The sequence below is a fragment of the Tauraco erythrolophus genome, chromosome 12, assembly GCF_009769465.1.
Source record: "Tauraco erythrolophus isolate bTauEry1 chromosome 12, bTauEry1.pri, whole genome shotgun sequence".
Classification (NCBI taxonomy): domain Eukaryota; kingdom Metazoa; phylum Chordata; class Aves; order Musophagiformes; family Musophagidae; genus Tauraco; species Tauraco erythrolophus.
In genome coordinates, this window is record NC_141476.1 from 6,045,923 (window position 1) to 6,065,103 (window position 19,181).

The window sequence follows — 19,181 nt, forward strand, 5'->3', positions numbered from 1 at the left end:
CTTGAACTCAGGGAGACGCTTTACTGCAATTTTTAAACACGATTTTTAACAGCTCTGCAGCCTTTGGGAGTGTTGAAAGGTGCCACGGAAGCTGTGGGACGTAAAGCAGCGAGTTGAGGCGCGGAGGTTTACCAGAGTATAGGCTTGGCTCGTTAGTTGCTTTAAGAAACGTGAAGTTGTCTTTTGAGCATCTGAGCTGGCAGAGCTGCCGCGGCCGCGCCCCCACCATGACACCTCCCGCGGCGGGGGGCGTGGCTCCGCCCCTCGTGACGTGCGAGGGGCCGGGGCGCGGCTGCGCGCGGGCCTGTTTGCGACGTGGAAGGCGGCGGCGCGCAGGCGCGGGGTCCGTCCGCGCAGCTCCCGTCACCTCAGCGCCGAGCCGAGCCGGGGCTGCCGGCCCCGCCGCCCGCTCTGAGGGCGGGTCGCTCCCCGCTCGCCTCGGTGCTCGTGGCCCTGTGCCGCCGCCTGGGCGCGGGGCCGGGCAGCGCGGAGGATGAGCTGGTTCAACGCCTCGCAGCTGTCCAGCTTCGCCAAGCAGGCGCTGTCGCAGGCCCAGAAATCCATCGACCGGGTGCTGGACATCCAGGCCGAGGAGAGCCCCTGGCCCGACGCCGTCATCCCCGACTACGGTGACGGTAAGCGCGGGCGGCCCTCGCCGAGCCCCCGGCCCTCGCCTGGGGCGCGCCGAGCCGCCGCGCCTCACGGCCTCTCGCCCGGCCCCGGCAGCGGGCTTGGCCCGACGGCGCCTCCCCCTCCCCCGCCCCGCTCCCCTTGACCCGAGGCGGGGGGTTACACTCGAGGAGGTTTAACCGTCCCTCTCTGTCCAGAGCCCGTCCCGTATCGCCTGTGGTACTTCTCGTTCCCCCGACAGGTGAGGGAGGGAGAACACCGACAGAAAGCTGAGGAAGCCTCAGCAGCACACGCAATACCTGGTGGTTGTCACCAGTGTCGTGCTTTTGTCGCGTGTTTGTTTTTTGTCGAGGGACCAATAGGTGATAAAAACCCCTCAGTTAATAAAAAGGGGGGACGTTATGTTCTTTCAGAGGCATCTGTGGGTTTTTGTGGCAGGAAGAGCAGAGTAGAAGCTGAAGGTCGCGTCTGTGTAAGCCAAGTGAAGTTTCTGCTCTTTGTGGTGTTGAGTTCATAACCCTCCAACATCTGTTGAAAGGAATGTGTTGGTGGGAAAATTGTCACGGCTTGGTTATGAGGAGGTGTCTGCGTTGTATGTGTGCTAACATAGAACATGAATGAACGGTCAGTCCTACATCGCTGTTTGGAAAAGAAGAGCAAAAGGAGCCCTTTTCCCGTAAATAGTACCTTAAGGATAAGAACGAATAAAGAAAAGGCTGAGATACTGAGTCATCTGGAATCAGTGTCCTTACTGCAGCTACATCTGGAAGAACTGTATGTATTTGTAGTGGGAGGTTATTTCCAGGTATACCCACAGCAAAGTTAGACTTCCAAAACCTGAAAGCTCTAACAATTGAAAGTGTTTTCTAGGTTGATAGCTCCGCAAAGGGTGGGGTCAGTTTTGTGTGTCTTTGTCCCTCTGTGGGAGCGAGGGCTCAGCAATCACTTGCTTAGTCCAGTGTCATCTTAAATTATGGGAATTTTTTATGGAAGACTCTGTTATACTTAGTTTGTTAAGACTTCAAATTTGTCCAAACTGGTTTTTAATTTAATTTATATCTTGGTATTTATAGTAGTTCTGTAGTTCATAAGAAAAACAGTAAAGACCAGCTCGTATCCTTGTTTTTCAGGGAAAACATGCTTGTTTTTAAAGAAGTCAAAATACTTTATGAATGTTATAGTTCATTCGCAGGGCTTTTTCTGAAGCTATTGAATCACGGACAAGTAGTAATAAATCAGCTGTTTGTGATATTTTTGGAAGGAGAGCAGTAATTATCTGAATTTCAGATCTTCAGGCCAGTAGCTATGAACAGTTTCTGAAAATAGTATTCTACTTTAAATATTGTAACTCAATGTTTTTAATAGATACTGTTGTATAAAGTAAGGTAGCCTGAAATAGTTATGTTATCCACATTATGTTTGCACGTCCAAAATCAAATTGGATATTATTTTTGTATTTGTCTTTATTTCTTGGGATGCTACTGAAAATCAGTGATGGAATTCTTACTGTCCTTGCTGTTGACAAGTCCTGGAAAACCTGCAAGAAATTGGATAGTAGTAACTAACTGTTAACTTTGTTGTAGGGCAGCTTCAGAACTAATCAAGTCAGTGTTTCTCCACAGGAGAAGAAAACTTATCATCTTAGCCGGGCTGCTGACAATGTGTGTTGTCAGCTTCAGGCTGTTGCTTGGTGTGTGAGGAAAAACATGAAGCCTGCCACAAACTGAAAGGGCAAGAACGCTTCTTATAGTGTAAATTCTGCAAATATTTTAAGCTTTTTCCCCTGTTTTCTGTAATGGTGTGTGAAGTGTTTCTCTGTGTGCTACTGGCAGATAACTTTTAAGACCTAGTAATTGCTTCCTCCTTTTGTAATCTACATAATTCTCCACCTTTAAACTACATTTTTTCAGATTGTTTTGCCTAGCCCCCTCACTAGTGGAAACAGAGGCCATGTTCCTGCTCCCCTGTTCCCTTCACAAAAGAAATGCTGGCTTTTTGTGCCCCCATAGGCTCCAGACTTGCCCTTACAGCTTTCAAAATGCTGCATGGGCTCATGTCCCCTTCCCAGACACTTCTCTCCACCTTCTTTCTGAAATTCTCACTCTTGACTTTACTGGAATGATCTGTGTATTGTTTCTTTCTGCCTTTGCTCAAGTTACTGTTTGATAGGGAGAGAGCAAGTTGGTTCCATTCAGGTACTCCTACTTTCTAGAGTTGTCTGTGTCCAGACAGTTCTTAGAGTTACTTTGTGTGTCCTTTAAGCTTCTTTTGCTTTGTCTAAAAATCTGTTCCAAGCTTTGTAAGGAAGTAGTAACACAAATGATGCTGTTTGTGATCATGTATAATATTCACTTTAAGTTACATGATATTGAAGACTTTTTCTGAACTGTTGCATCTAAAAAGACAAATACTGAAAAATAATACGTTTTAAGTGTTCTTGGCCTCTCTCTTTTTTATTGTTTTAGGAACAAATTCTCTCATAAGTGGAGGATGGGATACATCTTCCTGGGGCTTAAGTTCAAATACAGAACCACAGAATCAGCCAACATCACCAACAGCAATCACTAAGCCAGTGAGGAGGACGGTAGTAGATGAATCTGAAAACTTCTTCAGTGCCTTTCTCTCTCCGACAGACGTTCAGAGTATACAGAAAAATTCAGTGGTGTCCAAACCACCAGCCAAATCACAGCGACCCAAAGAGGAGGTGAAAAGCACTTCAAAGGAGTCTGAACACTCCAGTCAGCTGGAAGTACCAGTGACAACAGAGACAGAAGTGAAAGATTCCTCTGTAGCTCTCCCAGTGGACCTGCAAAACCTCGATATTCCCAAGGAGGAATCAGAAGAGAATTCTGTGCTTAAATCTAATGCCAAGCCTGAAGAAAGCACAGGTGAAGTTACTGACAAAAAGGTATCTGCTCTGAATTCAGAAGTACCTGAAGATGCTCTTAAAGAAAAATCCAGCGTAGGAGAGGATGGAACGAGAAGTGTACCAGATAGCACTTCACAGCCTCTTAATGCAGATCCCAAAGACAGGGCTTTGGAAACTAAGGAGCGAAAGACTGAGGACAGGCAAAGCAATACACCATCCCCTCCAGTCAGCACTTTCTCTTCAGGGACGTCCACTACCAGTGATATTGAAGTTCTGGACCATGAGAGTGTAATAAGTGAGAGCTCAGTAAGTTCAAGACAAGAAGCTGCAGATTCAAAATCCAGTCTTCATCTAATGCAGACATCATTTCAGCTTTTATCTGCTTCTGCCTGTGCAGATTATAATCGTTTAGATGACTTTCAAAAAATGACTGAGAGCTGCTGCTCCTCTGATGCTTTCGAAAGAATCGATTCGTTTAGTGTACAGTCTTTAGATAGTAGAAGTGTGAGTGAAATCAATTCAGATGATGAGCTGCCAGGCAGGGCTTCTGCTTCAGCGTCTGTCGCTGTCAGTCCTTCGGCACCGAAGGCAGAAACGGTTGATGCCCTGAAAAATAAGTCTGAAATCTTGAATGAAACTTCTGTTTCACATGCTGAGGAAGCCGAGATGGAAGAGAGCGGGAGAAGTGTGACTCCCGTTAATTCTGAGCAGCCAGATGTTCTGGTTGCTGCTGTGCAAACTGTTGAGGAACAGATTGTGGAAGAGGAGACTGAGCCACAGCAGGATGCTGTTGAAAAATTGTTAGAAGAGGACACTGGAAAGCAAGAGTTTAAAAAGGTAACTTTTGCAAACCTGCCCTTTAATTACAAATGAAACTCCTGTCATCTCCTTATGTAGGTATTAGCTTCACCTTATTTGAATTAATTAATTGATGCTGAACTACCTCACCTTGTAGAAAACTGTCCTTGATATTCTGCAGTGGAGCAATACTGGTGAAATTACTGGTGGAGTAATTCCCAGTCTAGTTTCGGGTTTCACCTGATCCACCTAGTTGTTGTTGCGAGTCGTGAGCAGTGCTAGCAAACAGGAAGCCTTGATAGGTCAGATGTGGTGTTTTAATTATTAGATGTGATTTTTTTTCTGTGAAAGGTGGAAGAGATTCCTTGAAGTATTTTGATTTGAATTATGAAACCTTAAGCCTTTAGTATTTCAGCAATGATCAAGATAATATTTTTGCAAGCATTTTTTTCACAGACTTACAAACTGTCAAAATTCGATTACATTCCAGGAACATTAAGCATGTTCTTTGAGGATAGCAGCAGTTAGTGTAAATTTATTTATTTTTTACTAGATAAATTAACATTTGTTTTTAGCAGAAATCATCTTTACTTTTAAAAAAAAGGTACACTAGGCCTTTTAACGAAGAGGACGAGCATAGTTATGGGTAGTGAATAGATTAAAAAAAACTTGTATGGCTAGTTTAGATCCATGGAATGACTAGAAATGTGAGGAAGTAGGATATTTGAGTGTGTGGAAGGCTAAACTAGAGCTTTGAAGCAGTGTGTTTTGTCCAGTTCTGTGAGTGTATTGTATGCACTATCTTTTTTGTCCCATTTCCTTTGTCACCTTCCTGTCTCTCTATTCTTGTTTTTAATTTCTGAGCTCCTTTGATGTGCATTTTACTCTATTTCTTTGGATTTTGCTTTGCTCGTGGTGTGCCTAGTATGTGGCATAGATGGCCTTGCCGTGTGGGCATGTTTGCAATACTGATGCTGTTTCTGATCGTAATAAGGGAGAAGCAATTGCTTATGGGAGTTCATAAACCCCACTGTAATCTGTGCCTTAAGGAAACCATTTTTTTGTGTAAATCGTACAGAATGTCAGTATAAATTCCTTAGGGAACTCCAAAGCCATGGACTGTTACCGTAAGTTTTTCTAATTTAAATGATTCTACATTGTGGGAAATAATGGACCACAGCAAATTGTCTTTCATTTGCCATATTGAACAGATACAGAATCTGTTTCATTTGTTTATATTTGTATAATTGCATGTATGTTTCTGTTATTTCTCCTTATTTAGCTTTCTAAAATCTGGTATTAGGAATTGATGATGTGAGCTGAGAGCTCTTGACCCTGCCTGACAGTTTTCTTCCCTCATCTGATGCTGTTTTGCTGCTTTGTGCTAACGTTAAATTATTCTGTGATCCTGTAAAGAGTGGTCTAAGAAGCACTGGGAGTCTTAATGGTTAATGTTAGCTATGGTTTTATAGGCTATCAGCTCTGTTTAAAAGCTTCATTTATAATTAATGTAACTATTGATGATTTTGTTGAGGAACTTAGCGGAGCCACATGTGCTTGCTTAGTAGGATTTCTACACCTGTAGAAAACAGGTGTCTTGTGTTTAGGTATTGCTTAGTTCTAAATTAATGTGGCAGAAATGTGGTAATCTTCACTGCCTTTTACCTCGAATTCCTATAAACATTAACAAGTTCGGCTTTAAATAGTGTTGGGAGGGAATGGTGGGAGGAAAGGGGAAACCTGCCCCTCCTGTGTTTTAATTGTCCCATTCATCTGATCTTTATCTATAAAAACATTGTCCAGATGATTGATTCATTAACTGAGAAACTGGAGAAGAGGGAAATACAGTTATTAAGTACTAGTAAAGAAAAGGCGCGCCTGGAAGAAGCTTACGATAACCTGAAAGAGTAAGTATGAAAATACCCACAGCAGTGGGTGGAACTGTGACTTTACTGTTAACACAATCAGTAGACAATATCGTGAAACAAGGAGCTTCATAACTAGAACAAATATTGAAAGGGATGTACACTGTTTGGGAAAGGCGGAAATAATGATCGCATGTGCTGTCGTGGCATTGTTGTTAAAGACACATTGTTTCTTGAGGCCAAAATCTCTTTTGGGAAGAGGCTAGTGAAAGATTTTTTCAGTAAGTAAGCAGTAGGAATGACAAACAGATGTACAGACTCAGACTTGGTTACATTAAAAAGATCTTTGTTATAAGACTGGATTCAGCTGTTAAGGGAGACTGACTCTACTGGTGCAGATGGATGAACCTGATTTACTAAGTAATTTGCTAACTGAAATGTAGATAGCAAAAGCGTGGTAGAAGGGCTGGTTGTAGGGAAAAACCTGAATTCGTTATTTAATTCAGTTAAAATAGAAAGAAGAAAAAAGAAAAGTTAGATTTACCAGTTTACTGATCAAATATCAAGTTTAAAAATTTACTGATAATATGTGAAGGTATGATTTAGTGACTAAATTGATCTTAACTTTAAAATACATTTAATCGTTTGCCCTGTATGTGATACAGACTATGGTTAATCAGAAAGAACTCGATTAAGGGGCAAAACATTAAGGTAAATCACGTATTTAATCATTTTCATGGGTAAATTACTGGATTAATAAAGGTCTTTGATTAGTACTTCTAATAAGGATGTGTTGTTTTGACTTCTGTGTGACATAAAAAAAATAAAAACCCAAACCCACATTTTAAAAGCATTTAAGACAACCTGTTTCAAACTGCTTGAATGTCACATAACCATGCAACTGTTCTGAAATGTTAATTTTAAATGTAGCGAAATGTTTAGAATGAAAGAAGAGAGCAGTAGCCTTTCATCTCTTAAAGAGGAGTTTGCTCAGCGAATTGCAGATGCTGAAAAGAAGCTCCAGCTAGCCTGCAAAGAAAGAGATGCAGCTAAAAAGGTAATTTTTAGTGAAATTCATGTATTTTAGAACACCATTAAATTTCTTGAGGTAACCTCAATTCATAAAAATTAAGCTGGGGAGAAGCGTGGGACTGACAGGTGCTGTCTCATGGTGTTAGTTACTAGCATCAGCTGATTCTAGGCTGCTGTTGTTTCCTTGTGTTGACCTGTGTATTCTTGCAGCTGTGTTGTGAATGAAGTTAGGGAACTTATTTAAGTTAAAGTCAGTCTAGTTTTGGAAAAACAGGGTTTAACATCTGCTCTGGTTTCCCTTGTATGTGTGTTTGCATTGATGTGAGGGAGAAGAATGGCCTGGGGATGTGGGGAAGTGGCCAAGAATGGGAGTGGCTTCTTTGGAGGATTAACTGGTAGGAGAATTAAGAACTGATGATGGATTGGTGTGGAATGAGCAAATAAGTCTGCAGCAACAAAGTTTATGGAGTTTAAATGTTCTTAACCAGGTATCACAGCCTTGCATTTCTCTAGCTTATGGCTAATCTGCAAAAAGTAAACTCAAATCTGTAACAGGAAAAAAAAATATTTTTCACAGTTGTTTTGTCACTGTTGGCACAGTAGTGAGTTGAAATGGAAAAGCTATCTGTGTGTGAATATAACAGTTTGTTTTTACTATATTGCAGAAGTGTAAAGTATAGAATATGAAATGGAAGGAGGAGTTGGAACAAACTGTACAGAGAATTTATGGAGTCTTAAGCCTTGGAGATTTTTAAAATTTGGTGGAATAAGGCTCTGAGCTATCTGATTTGATTAGATAATCTCCATAGTTCCCTTCCAACCTAAATTCTTTTAAAAGAAAAGCCTTTTGAGAAGAAGGGGAGAAGAAAAAGGTGATGAGTGTAACTTACTGTGCGTTTTTCCCTGAATATATTTTAATAAATGGTCCTAAGTATTTTATCCTATTATTTAGGAAGTTAAGACTGTTAAAGAAGAATTGGCTACTAGACTGAATACCAATGAAACTGCTGAATTACTGAAAGAAAAAGAAGAGCAAATCAAAGGATTAATGGAGGAAGGTGAGAATTAAATTTTTTTTACTAGTAAAAATTTGTAGGATAATTTGAAGTGTACTGCCCTCACATATGACCCTTCTTTATGTAGAAGAAAATACCATGCATGTCAGACGTTTCTGAAGGTTTGAACTGTTGAGCTGATAGCAGAGAGCAGCAGGAGGGATCAGTCAAACAGATGACTAGAGGGGTGATTTCTGCACCTTAAAAGGTGCTGTGAGATGAAACCAGCATGCAGTACAATGCTCCATGTTCCATTCAGCAGAAACCTAACCAGGGCATTGTTCAAGGCATTTCTACAATGTCTCCCTTACTACTTTTAAATTTTGGAAGTAAAATATAGTTACTAAATTAACAGGCCATTTTGGTTTTTTTTTGTGATATGAGTTCATTTGCTTTACTTTCAAAGCCTTTCACTGCCTATCCTATCTCACTATAGTTTAGTGTAGAAAGGTTGTCTCAGGTTAAAGTAGATTTAAAATTCAAGAAGTTGCATGAAAAAACTTGATAGTAAGTATGTCCATACCTAATTGATTATTATTTTCACGGGGCTGAAGAGCAGGGGGAGGTGTGAATAGAGAGAGTTCATAGGATAACAGCAATATGCACCGGCTTTACGTTCTTTTTCTTCACAGGAGAAAAGCTTTCCAAACAGCAGCTGCACAATTCCAACATTATTAAGAAATTAAGAGCCAAAGAGAAAGAGAGAGAAACTATTAACACAAAACAGAACAAAAAGATTAAGGAATTAGAAGAGGAGTTGCAGCATTTAAAACAGGTGAGATAAATATTTAAGTTTTTGAGTTTTTTTAAAAGCTTTTTATATTAGCTGCAGAATAGCCTTTTGGGGAGGCTCTGATATTTTTTTCTTTTCTGGAAGACTTCTCTATTTGCTATTATTGGGACACTGAGATGTGTTTTCTGTGAGAGCAGTTTAAAACTGCAGTCAGGTGTCTTTCCAGCTGCTTGTTTGCACTTGCACTGCTGGTTATCAGGTGGGCTGACCAAATTCAGTATACTAAATTGGAGTTGGAAAACATGTACCAGCAAAATTTGGGCAGTTTTCTTGCTCAGTTAGTGATTGAATCAAGACCTTACAGGCAGCAGCCCCTGTATGAGGAAGTATGTGAAACTTGGAGAAGAGCCCTCTCCTCTGGGGAAGACTGGGAAGCAAAACCTTTCTCTTGGTGAAGTGTTGGATTGGTTTAGTCGTTTTGTGTAGCTCCGTCCTGAACCAGTTGCCACTGTCCTCAGATGGCATTGTCTACCTCACGTACTGGGATTAGTTTCGTGCTTCTTGTTTGCACTCTGATAGGTGCTTGATGGCAAGGAAGACCTTGAGAAGCAACATCGAGACAGCATTAAACAACTGAACAGTGTTGTAGAGCGACAAGAGAAGGATCTTGCTAAACTTCAGTCGGAAGTAGAAGACCTTGAAGAACGGAACAGAAGTGTCCAGGCAGCACTTGACAGTGCATACAAGTAAGCAGATGTTTGTGTGCCTGTCTTCAACCACACATTCAACTTGTGTGTCTGTTTCTCGTGCAATGCTTGTGAAATGCTTAATAAATAATAAAGTGATTTGCAGAGTCACTGTTGCATTATATAAACTGTAAAAAGCATTATTTTATGTTTGGTTTTTCCCCTCCCCAGGGAACTTGCAGACCTTCATAAAGCCAATGCTACAAAGGACAGTGAAGCACAGGAAGCAGCCCTAAGTCGGGAAATGAAGGCAAAGGAAGAGCTTGGGTTAGCTCTGGAGAAGGCACAGGACGAGGCACGACAGCAACAAGAAGCTTTGGCAATTCAGGTGGGTCTTAAACGTCGTGAATAAAACCTTTTTGTCAAACAAATGAATGTGCTCAGGTGGTGCGTGCATCTGGCACAATGAACCAGATCAATATAAGGGGGAACTGTTTTTTGTGTACTGAGCAAACACCCAGTGGATTTCTTTCCTGTGAACCTGTTCAGTCCTTAGTGGCAGTTGTGCTAAGCTTTCAAATTTTAATTTTATTAAAAAAGTACTTTAAATTTTACTTGTCTAAATAAAGGGACTTTGACAGGCTCTTATGTTAGGTTTGTAGTGCTCTTACCACAATGCAAAGATCAAGGAATGCAGTCGGACAAAATTTTTAGTGATAGATAAACGAGTGGAACTATTTGTGCCCGTGACTTGGAAACAAATGTCGGCTGTCTAACAGTGTTCAGAAGTGGTGCAGGACTGCAGCAGTGGAGAGGTGCTACTTTGGGTGACAGACTGGTGATGGTGTCCCGTTTATTTAGGTGGCAGACCTGAGGCTGGCGCTGCAGCGGGCAGAACAGCAGGCAGCAAGAAAAGAAGACTATTTACGCCAGGAAATCGGTGAACTACAACAGGTGCTATAGCAAGTAGATGATGGCAACGTGAATGTGACTTCCAAAAACTGAAAAATGAAATGTTAGCCTGATATTCATAGCCTGAAAAAGAGGCATTTTTTTCCTGGTTACCTGCAGTATTTGTCCTGTGTAGAACAGCAATAAAAATATTATAGGAAATGTTTTTTAATCACGTATTGAAAACAAAATAATGTTTTTTTATCATACCTTTTAAATGTAATGTTATCCTTTTAGTATAAGACGAAGTACAGCCATTAAGTTTGTAATAGTCCTCGAAAATTGCTACCAAATATGTTTTAAATTACTCTTTAGCTGCTTAAGAATATTTTTCTTGTTCTTAAGATTGAGAAGATAAATAGACTGTTGTCAGAATCTTGTTTCAAATGATGTCCAGAGGGCTCTTGAAATGTAAATTTCTGGGCTGTTGCTCTATTGTGTATCTAAAAACATTAGGCTTTTACATTGAAATGTCATACTTCACTGAGTCTAAACATATGAATTTTAGAATGTAAAGCAACTGCTACATGTTTAGCTGAATTCTGTATTAATCTTTTAATCCATCATACGATTTTAAAGCTTAATTATGTTTAATTTGTGATTTCAGAGACTCCAAGAAGCAGAGAGCCGGAACCAAGAACTCAGTCAAAGTGTTACGTCTGCTACACGGCCACTTCTCCGGCAAATAGAAAATCTGCAAGCCACACTGGGTGCACAGACTTCCGCATGGGAAAAATTGGAAAAGAACCTTTCTGACAGACTTGGTAAGATGTTTTTAGCTTTTACTGAACAGTGAGGCTCTTGATGATGATGTGAGATGACTGAAGGTGAATGAAAAGGGCTTGACACTTACCAAAAGGGTAGATGGTGTGTCAGGGGACATGAACACCAAATGCTTTTCTGTAAGAAAACAGTATATGGGTATTCTGCCAAGGTTCTTGGACAGGTAATTTATAGAATCACAGAATGGTTTGGGTTGGAAGGGACCTCAAAGATCATCTAGTTCCAACCCCCCTGCCATGGGCAGGGAAACCCTCCACTACAGCAGGTTGCCCAAAGCCTCATCCAACCTGGCCTTGAACACTTCTAGGGATGGGGCATCTACAACTTCTCTGGGCAACCTGTTCCACTGCCTCACCACCCTTGGAGTGAAAAATTTCTTCCTTAGATCTAATCTCAATCTCCCCTCTTTCAGTTTAAAGCCATTGCCCCTTGTTTTATCACTACACGACCTTGTAAAAAGTCCCTCTCCAGCTTTCCTGTAGGCCCCCTTTAAGTGCTGGAAGGCTGCAATAAGATCACCCCGGAGCCTTCTCTTCTCCAGGCTGAACAGCCCCAACTCTCTCAGCCTGTCTTCATAGCAGAGGTGCTCCAGCCCTCGAATCAGTTTCATGGCCTCCTCTGGACCCGCTCCAGTAGCTCCATGTCCTTCTTGTGCTGGAGACTCCAGAGCTGAACACAGTATTCCGCTGTGTGGTGGAAAATGCTGAATTTCCTTTGCAACAGAAAACAGTTCTTTTTTGGGTTTGGTTTTGGTTTTGTTTTGAAAAAGCAAAAATAGTTTAATCTAAAAAAATCTGAAATTCCATTTTGATGCTTAAGTAATTGGCCTGTATTATAGATGTCTGATCAAAAAAGCTGAATTCTATGTTTTTCTTTACTTAATATTAGGTGAGTCTCAAACTCTTCTAGCAGCAGCTGCTGAAAGAGAACGGGCTGCCACAGAGGAACTTCTTTCTAATAAAATTCAGATGTCTTCTACTGAATCTCAGAATACTCTTTTAAGGCAAGAAAATACACGCCTTCAAGCTCAGCTAGAAGTGGAGAGAAACAGGTTGAAGAAAATGGAAAGTGAAAACAGTAGGTGAGTCGCATTTTTGGCTAAAGGCATCTCTTTAAAATTGTAGTGAAACAGCGTAAGCTATCTGCAGCAGATCTCTGCAGGCTGGAAGACTTGGTGGTCTAGAGTGTTGATATGACTGCGCAAAATGATGACAGCTGTTGATAAAGTTGCCCAGCTTGTTAAGGATGCTTTGTTTCATGATAAAGATTGTCTGAAATATGTTACTTTCATAACGTTTTAAAGCCTTGAAGGTACGTTTGTTCTAGAAGTATGTGAATCTCAGGTTAACACAGAATACTTACTGACTTGCTCTACCTCTTTCTTTCCTCAATGTAGGTATGAGGTTGAACTAGAAGGACTCAAAGATGAGTACGCCAAAACCTTGGAAGATGCAAAGAAGGAAAAGGTACTGCCTACTTCAGCTTTTAGCTGTGTTCTCGTCGAAGTCTCAGTTAGCAGGAGGCTAACAGCCTGTGTTTGGTTTTGTAGACACTGCTAGCTACTCAGTTAGAGATGGAGAAGATGAAAGTTGAACAAGAAAGAAAGAAGGCAATTTTTGTGCAAGAAGCAGCAAAGGAGAAGGTACCAAAAGCTCATGTTTCTGTTCAGTCTTATTGATACTGCTGTTGTTTTAGCAGATACCTGGAACCTGAAAGTGTCCCAAGCACCAAAGTGGAGTTAGAGCAGTGTGGTAAATACTGTCAGCCCAGGTGTCAGGGACTTGGCTTTTTATAATTGTGATTGCCTTTTATTTCTAGTGAAATAAGTGCTTGTGAGATACTCACCGAAATGAGTCTTGAGTAGTGGTCTATTTAACCTGAGAAGAGATAAAATATGGATAATGATTGGTTTAATCTGCTGATTTTTTTCAATACTCTTGGATTGTTTTTCTTCTGAAGCTGTTTTCTTTGCTTGCACTGCGAGCATTGCTGCCACTGAATTCCTGTTTTGTGTTCCACGTGACTGTGTGGAATGTACCACATGCTTTCCAGCACAAGTCACAGAACAATCCTCAATAGTCCCTAACTTTGTTCCTGCTAATTAGCAGTTGATATGCAAGTAAACCTGTTTCTACTACTGGTTTCTTAACCACCTCCAGTTCTAAAATCTCAGTGCTGTATCTTTCAGAGGCTGGCATGCTTTCAGATGCTGCCTGTAAAAAGAGGAGAGTCTGTTTGGAAGGTATGTCAGGAAGGTATTAACGTGTGAGAAACCTCAGAATTTAATCAGTACACCTTACTTTAAAAAAACCCCAAACCTATTAACATGCATTCTAAAGAGAGGCATACTTCTGGGTTTAGGATATTCTTCCTGTGATACATTTGAGCATACAAAACTGCCTCTGAATCTCCCTGGGCAACTGGAAAAACAAATTCTTTTGGTGTAATTTGCAACTTCTGTCTCTGTTTCCTGAAAAGTCTGAGGACTTGAACATAGGCTGGAAGTGTTAGTAGCACAGTAATTCTTCATTGTTGAACTTCCATGTGTTTTAGGGATGGCAGAAGGGGAAACGTTGTCTGTCACATTGTGTTCTATAGTTGTTCGTGGATAAAGGGCCATCTGTTCTTTACAGAATCTGTCTTTCACCGTCTTGTAAACGTTTTTATCTAACTGGATGTGTTGTGTGGGTGTGTTTTGGGGGTTTCTGTTGTGTTTTTAGGATCGGAAGTCGTTTACTGTTGAAACTGTTTCAAGTACTCCAACTATGTCACGCTCTAGTTCCATAAGTGGAGTTGAAATGGCAGGTCTTCAGACATCTCTCCTCTCACAGGTATCATTTATCACTTATATTGGCTTTTTTTTTGACAGACTGCTTTTTTTTCCTCTTCAAGAAGTTTTATTAATGTAGAGAATGACTCTTCAAGAAGAGTATACTGACCTTAGACAAGGTAATTCCTATGTAGAAACTTCTAAAACTTGTAAGCAAGATGTCCGACTGTAAAGCATCTGTGAAAGACAGTGTGAAACCACAGTTGGTGCTGAGTTCTACATACATGTGTTGGTGCTGAGTTCTACATGTCTAATCTCATCTAGAAGAATTGGATAACACTAGTAGGAGTCGAATCAACAAATATATTTTTACTGGCAATCCTGGTTTAAGGGACAACCCTGCTCCTTAGATAGTATCGTTAACTGTTGTGGTCTTTGTGAAGTCTACTGCTGCTTTCTTGTGGATATGGTTATCTATGTCCAAGTTAAATGGCAGTTGTAGAAGTGACATGAGAACTCACCAGTGAGGAGCTATCTTGGATTGTGCCTATTCACCTTAAGCTTCTGTTTTAAAAACAACCTTTAAGCATTGAGATGCCTGTCCTAGTAACAGTATAATTTTAAGTCTTAAATGAAACAATACTTTGCAAGAGGGAAGATTCCAAAGGCTGCACACTTGTGTCTAATTTTAAGCTTCCCTAACTTTTTGTTTGTAGGATGATCCTCATGATCACTCATTTGGGCCAGTAGCTACTAGTGGGAGCAATCTTTATGATGCTATAAGGATGGGAGCAGGTTCAAGTATAATTGAAAACCTTCAATCACAGCTAAAACTAAGAGAAGGAGAGATTTCACATCTACAGGTACTGTAGTTTATCTTATATAACCAAATACAGCCTTTATAAGCGTAAGTAATAATGCAATCAATATTATATTCAAATTTTATATTCAATTTAAAATACATGCAATCCCTTTTATATTCAGGGAGCTTGGTCCCTCTCCGCACAGCGCAGGGTGCATTCACTCTGCTCCTTTCAGGACAATTCTATTAACCAGGATAGCCAGTGGAGGTTTGTGTAGGGAAGAGCAAGAGAAGGATTTGTTACTTCCTTGTTAGTTTTGGCAAGGAGCTATCCAGAAAACTGAACTTGTCTATCTGAAAAAGGAAAAGGAAAAAAAAAACCCACAAACCACTGATCAGATTTGAGAAGAAAGTGAGAGTGCTTCCAGGGTGTGCTTTTTTGTAGTCTGGCTTAAGAAAAAGCCTTAATTACTATATCAAAATATTTTGATACAGTGTTTTATAAATATGGTAAATTCTTTCCTCCTCCTAATTGTTGCAAGTGTTTACCTTAGCTGGAAATTGGAAACCTTGAGAAAACTCGGTCAATAATGGCAGAAGAACTGGTTAAATTAACAAATCAAAATGATGAACTTGAAGAAAAAGTGAAGGAAATACCAAAATTACGTGCACAGTTGAAGGTAAGTGTACTTTTGGTATAAATCTGGTGTAAAATTGGCATACTTGGGATTTTTTTTAGAAATATCCCTATGAATTTAGGATTATATTCAAATCTGTCCCTAATCATAAGTGACTGAAGAGCCTGTTTTGGTTTGTGCTTTTTTTTTATACTAAAATCTGAAGATGCCTACTCCATGCTTAGGTGGTCACTTCAAAACGCAGTCTCTAGGGATGTGCACTGTGCATAAGATTACATGCTGGATCAGGGAGAGACCACTTTTCCTCTCACTTAAGACACTTGTCTGGAAGTAGTCTTTTTAGAGGAGGGAGTGTTGTGATAAATAGCAGGGATTTATGAGAGTTTGATGCAGAAGCTGAATGAGTGTGCAGTACTGATGCTCAGGCAATAGGACAAGTACTTTAACCCTCTGCATATTTAAGAATTTAAATTGAAATATTGGAAATAGTTTTGGAATAAGTTTGGAAATGATCATGGTTCTTTAAATGCAGAATGTTGAACTTCCCGATGAAACATTTCACAAACTGTTGTCATTCCTGTAGTAAAACTGAGTGCAGTTTGCCAACGGCTTTTTAGTGCTTGTAGCAGTTGAACTTCAAGGTGCTTCAGTACGGCCTCCGCAGCCAGCACTAATTGTTTGTAGTCAAGGATCTTTGCCTTTGGAATGTCTGCCTTTTGTATCTGGATTCTAAATCTAAGAGAGTCAAAGCATAAAGTGTTTTTGAAGAGTTTACTATGTGCTTCATAGTAAAGTAGTTACACTTTGATAAAATAATGCTATGCTGATTTTCCCTAGTAGTGTAAAAGACTATCCTAGCAGCACCGTTTTTTAAGTTGAAAAACAGTCAGATAACAAACTACGTGTCCTTGCAGGATTTGGATCAAAGATACAACACAATTCTTCAGATGTACGGAGAGAAAGCAGAGGAAGCTGAAGAACTCCGATTGGATCTCGAAGATGTGAAAAACATGTACAAGACTCAGATAGATGAACTTTTAAAACAAAGACAAAATTAATTCCTGCTGGAACTCTTAACGTTATATGATAACAGATTGTAAAGATAATTGTTTATGTAAATGCTGAATTTAAATGCCTTGTAAAAAAATAACTGTATTTTAGAAAGTGTGACTATAATAATAGAGTTCTTATGTTGACAAAAAATCAATGCTTTAAGTGTCTTGTACTGTCTGCAGTTAAATTATTTGTGCAATATTTAATTTTTTTTCTCAGTCATCCCTTTATTTAAATTTTTGCTAAACAGTGGACCATTTTAGTTGTAAACAGTAGCAGAAATAGTGATTGTTACCTTGTGAGACCAGCACTGGAAGGCACGAGTTTTGCTGAAGCAGCCCTGGATTCATAAACTCTGTATATCTGTGAAAATGACATTAGAAGTATTTTTTCAAGTGTTCTTAATAGGAGCTTTTCTAAATTCTCATCAGTAAATTTTTAGTAACAAAATAGCAGCAGCTTGCTATATGAAGCATAATTGGTGAGTGTTTTTAGGACCAGAAAATCTCATATTTGTACTCACAACATCTGAACACGTTAGGATGGTAATTCCGGATGCCTGGACAAATTGGATTAGTCTGACTGTTTCACACAGAGTCCTCCAAGCGGAGTGTGAGACTCAGATGAGACTTTATAAATTACAGCTTCATCTCGTGTGTCACTTGTGTTGTCTCAAGAGCTGTCTGGAGACAGCAGCTCTGCTTGTAATTCTAAATGCGTTGAACTTCTAACACCAGAAATCTGAAATACTGAATATTTGTTCGATATTTGGATGCTGATTTTTAACAGTAGCTAAAACACTTCAGAAGAAGGCAGAAAAATGATTTTTTTTTTAATTAATTGCTGCTGCTCTCATGGTTCCTTGTATAGAACCAGCAAGGTTTAAACTTTTTGCAAAATTGTACTGTGACTTAATGTAGTTTTCAAGCAAGTCTCCAGTGGCTGCAGAGTATTTCTCATGCCATTCCTTAAGCAAGGTGTTGGTCAAATAGCATCCACGCGGCTCGACGTTCAGCTGCATTTTTGGTGATGTCAGAGGAAATGTTTGAATTGGACCCTTGGGAATGCTGAGAATCGGGGAAAGAAGCTTCGGCCTTCCTCTCAGCATTCCAGACAGCAACTATTTTGCTACATCTCGGAACTGTAGCTGTGACAGGCACTCCTGTGAAATACTTGGCAATTGGAATTCTTTGCTTATCGTACCACTGCCTCTGTTGTGAGAGGTTTCTCACATCTGTGCATGTTTTAATTGTGTTGGAGAACTCCGTTCCTGCTTGTGCGCTCAGTGGCCTGAGAGAGACCAAGGATGTGAACGATAAGAAATTGCTTCTGGAGAAAAGCCTCTCAGTAATGCAGCTTCTCTATGGTGTTAGGGATTCGTTCCTCAGTGGGAGAACGGTTAGTCACTGAAGTTACACAGGCGAGGATGTGTTGGTGGAAAAGCCTAGTTCAGTTGGAGATTCAGGCAGTTTTTGTGAGGATTTCAATAAAGCCATAGAGCAAGAACGCTAAAATTTGTCTTAACTCCCCATCTGTAATAGAAACTTTAACTGCTTTAATAAAATAAAAGATTTTTTTTTTTTTTGTCATGGGGAGGTGGGAAGGAACTACCCTCTTACTGTCTTAGTTTCAGTTTTGGAAACCAAGGTGAAACCATTTTCCTTCTAAGAACTCAGAATGTAACACTTTTTCTTCCTATTGAAGCATGGTTGGTTGCTCTTAAGTTTCAAAAAAAGAAGCCAACCCACACAAAAAACACACTCCATATAAAAGGTGTTACTGGAACTTACTGATTTGCTATGTGTTAGAACTATGGTGTGCAAATATTAGAAGCTCAGCCTTTTCTTAAAAATAGAAAACTTTTTATGATGGTCAAAGATTAGAAATCCTATTCAACTTTTATCTACCACAGTGAATCAATAAATTACTGATTTTCACCATTTTTTTACAGTCTTGCTAGCCAAATGCTGCACTAAAAAAAAAAAAAAGTAATAAAGAATCCTTTGAACTTTTGTTTGGACCTATTGCTGCCAGTGCTTTTGAAGGTGACATTTCCTGTGTAATGTGTGAGTAGATCCTCTGTAGGGGCTGACACGGGTGCCATTTTGGGTATGTCTCAGACTATCGTGGGTTTTCAGGAGGAGCTTAGGTAAATGGGAAATTTTAACATGCAGACAGCATTAGCTGTTTTAGATATAAAAGCATTTGTCAGAGTATTAGATTTTTAAATTTTACAGAAGTAGATGTAAATATTTGTATTGACTATTTTTGGATTCTTTATTCCCATTTAGTGCAACCTTTACAATTACACGAGAATCAGGTGGCCTACTGTGTCTTAGTCATCAAAGCCTTAGGAAACAGAGTGGCTGTTGGAAGGTAACGTAGACTCTGGAGTGCTCTGTTTTGGTCATCTTTGATACCAATCTTGTATGCTTGTCTTGAAGGAACAGCAAGATGTCTGCTTGGACATCCGAATTCATTGCCGTTACTGAGATCGCCTGGAAAAGTAACATGCA

The 19,181-nt window shown here is 40.0% G+C and overlaps 1 protein-coding gene across 5 annotated transcripts; it reads left to right on the forward strand.

Annotated features, from left to right (window-relative positions):
• The first annotated feature begins 463 nt into the window (after positions 1-463).
• Positions 464-18,602, forward strand: TMF1 (TATA element modulatory factor 1). 5 transcript variants are annotated; one of them, XM_086619366.1, is made up of 17 exons: positions 464-635; positions 3,096-4,345; positions 6,101-6,204; positions 7,093-7,219; positions 8,147-8,252; positions 8,882-9,024; positions 9,562-9,728; positions 9,900-10,056; positions 10,530-10,622; positions 11,227-11,383; positions 12,291-12,483; positions 12,799-12,868; positions 12,952-13,044; positions 14,123-14,233; positions 14,889-15,035; positions 15,529-15,654; positions 16,527-18,602. In XM_086619366.1, exons 1-17 carry the CDS (start codon positions 494-496, stop codon positions 16,668-16,670), a joined length of 3,330 nt encoding a protein of 1,109 aa, XP_086475492.1. In that variant the 5' UTR covers positions 464-493; the 3' UTR covers positions 16,671-18,602. The 5 variants fall into 5 exon arrangements, with proteins under 5 accessions (XP_086475492.1, XP_086475491.1, XP_086475493.1 ...); XM_086619365.1 differs by having other exon boundaries at positions 3,096-4,336; XM_086619367.1 differs by lacking the exon at positions 16,527-18,602 and having other exon boundaries at positions 3,096-4,336; positions 15,517-15,571.
• The last annotated feature ends 579 nt before the right edge of the window (positions 18,603-19,181 follow it).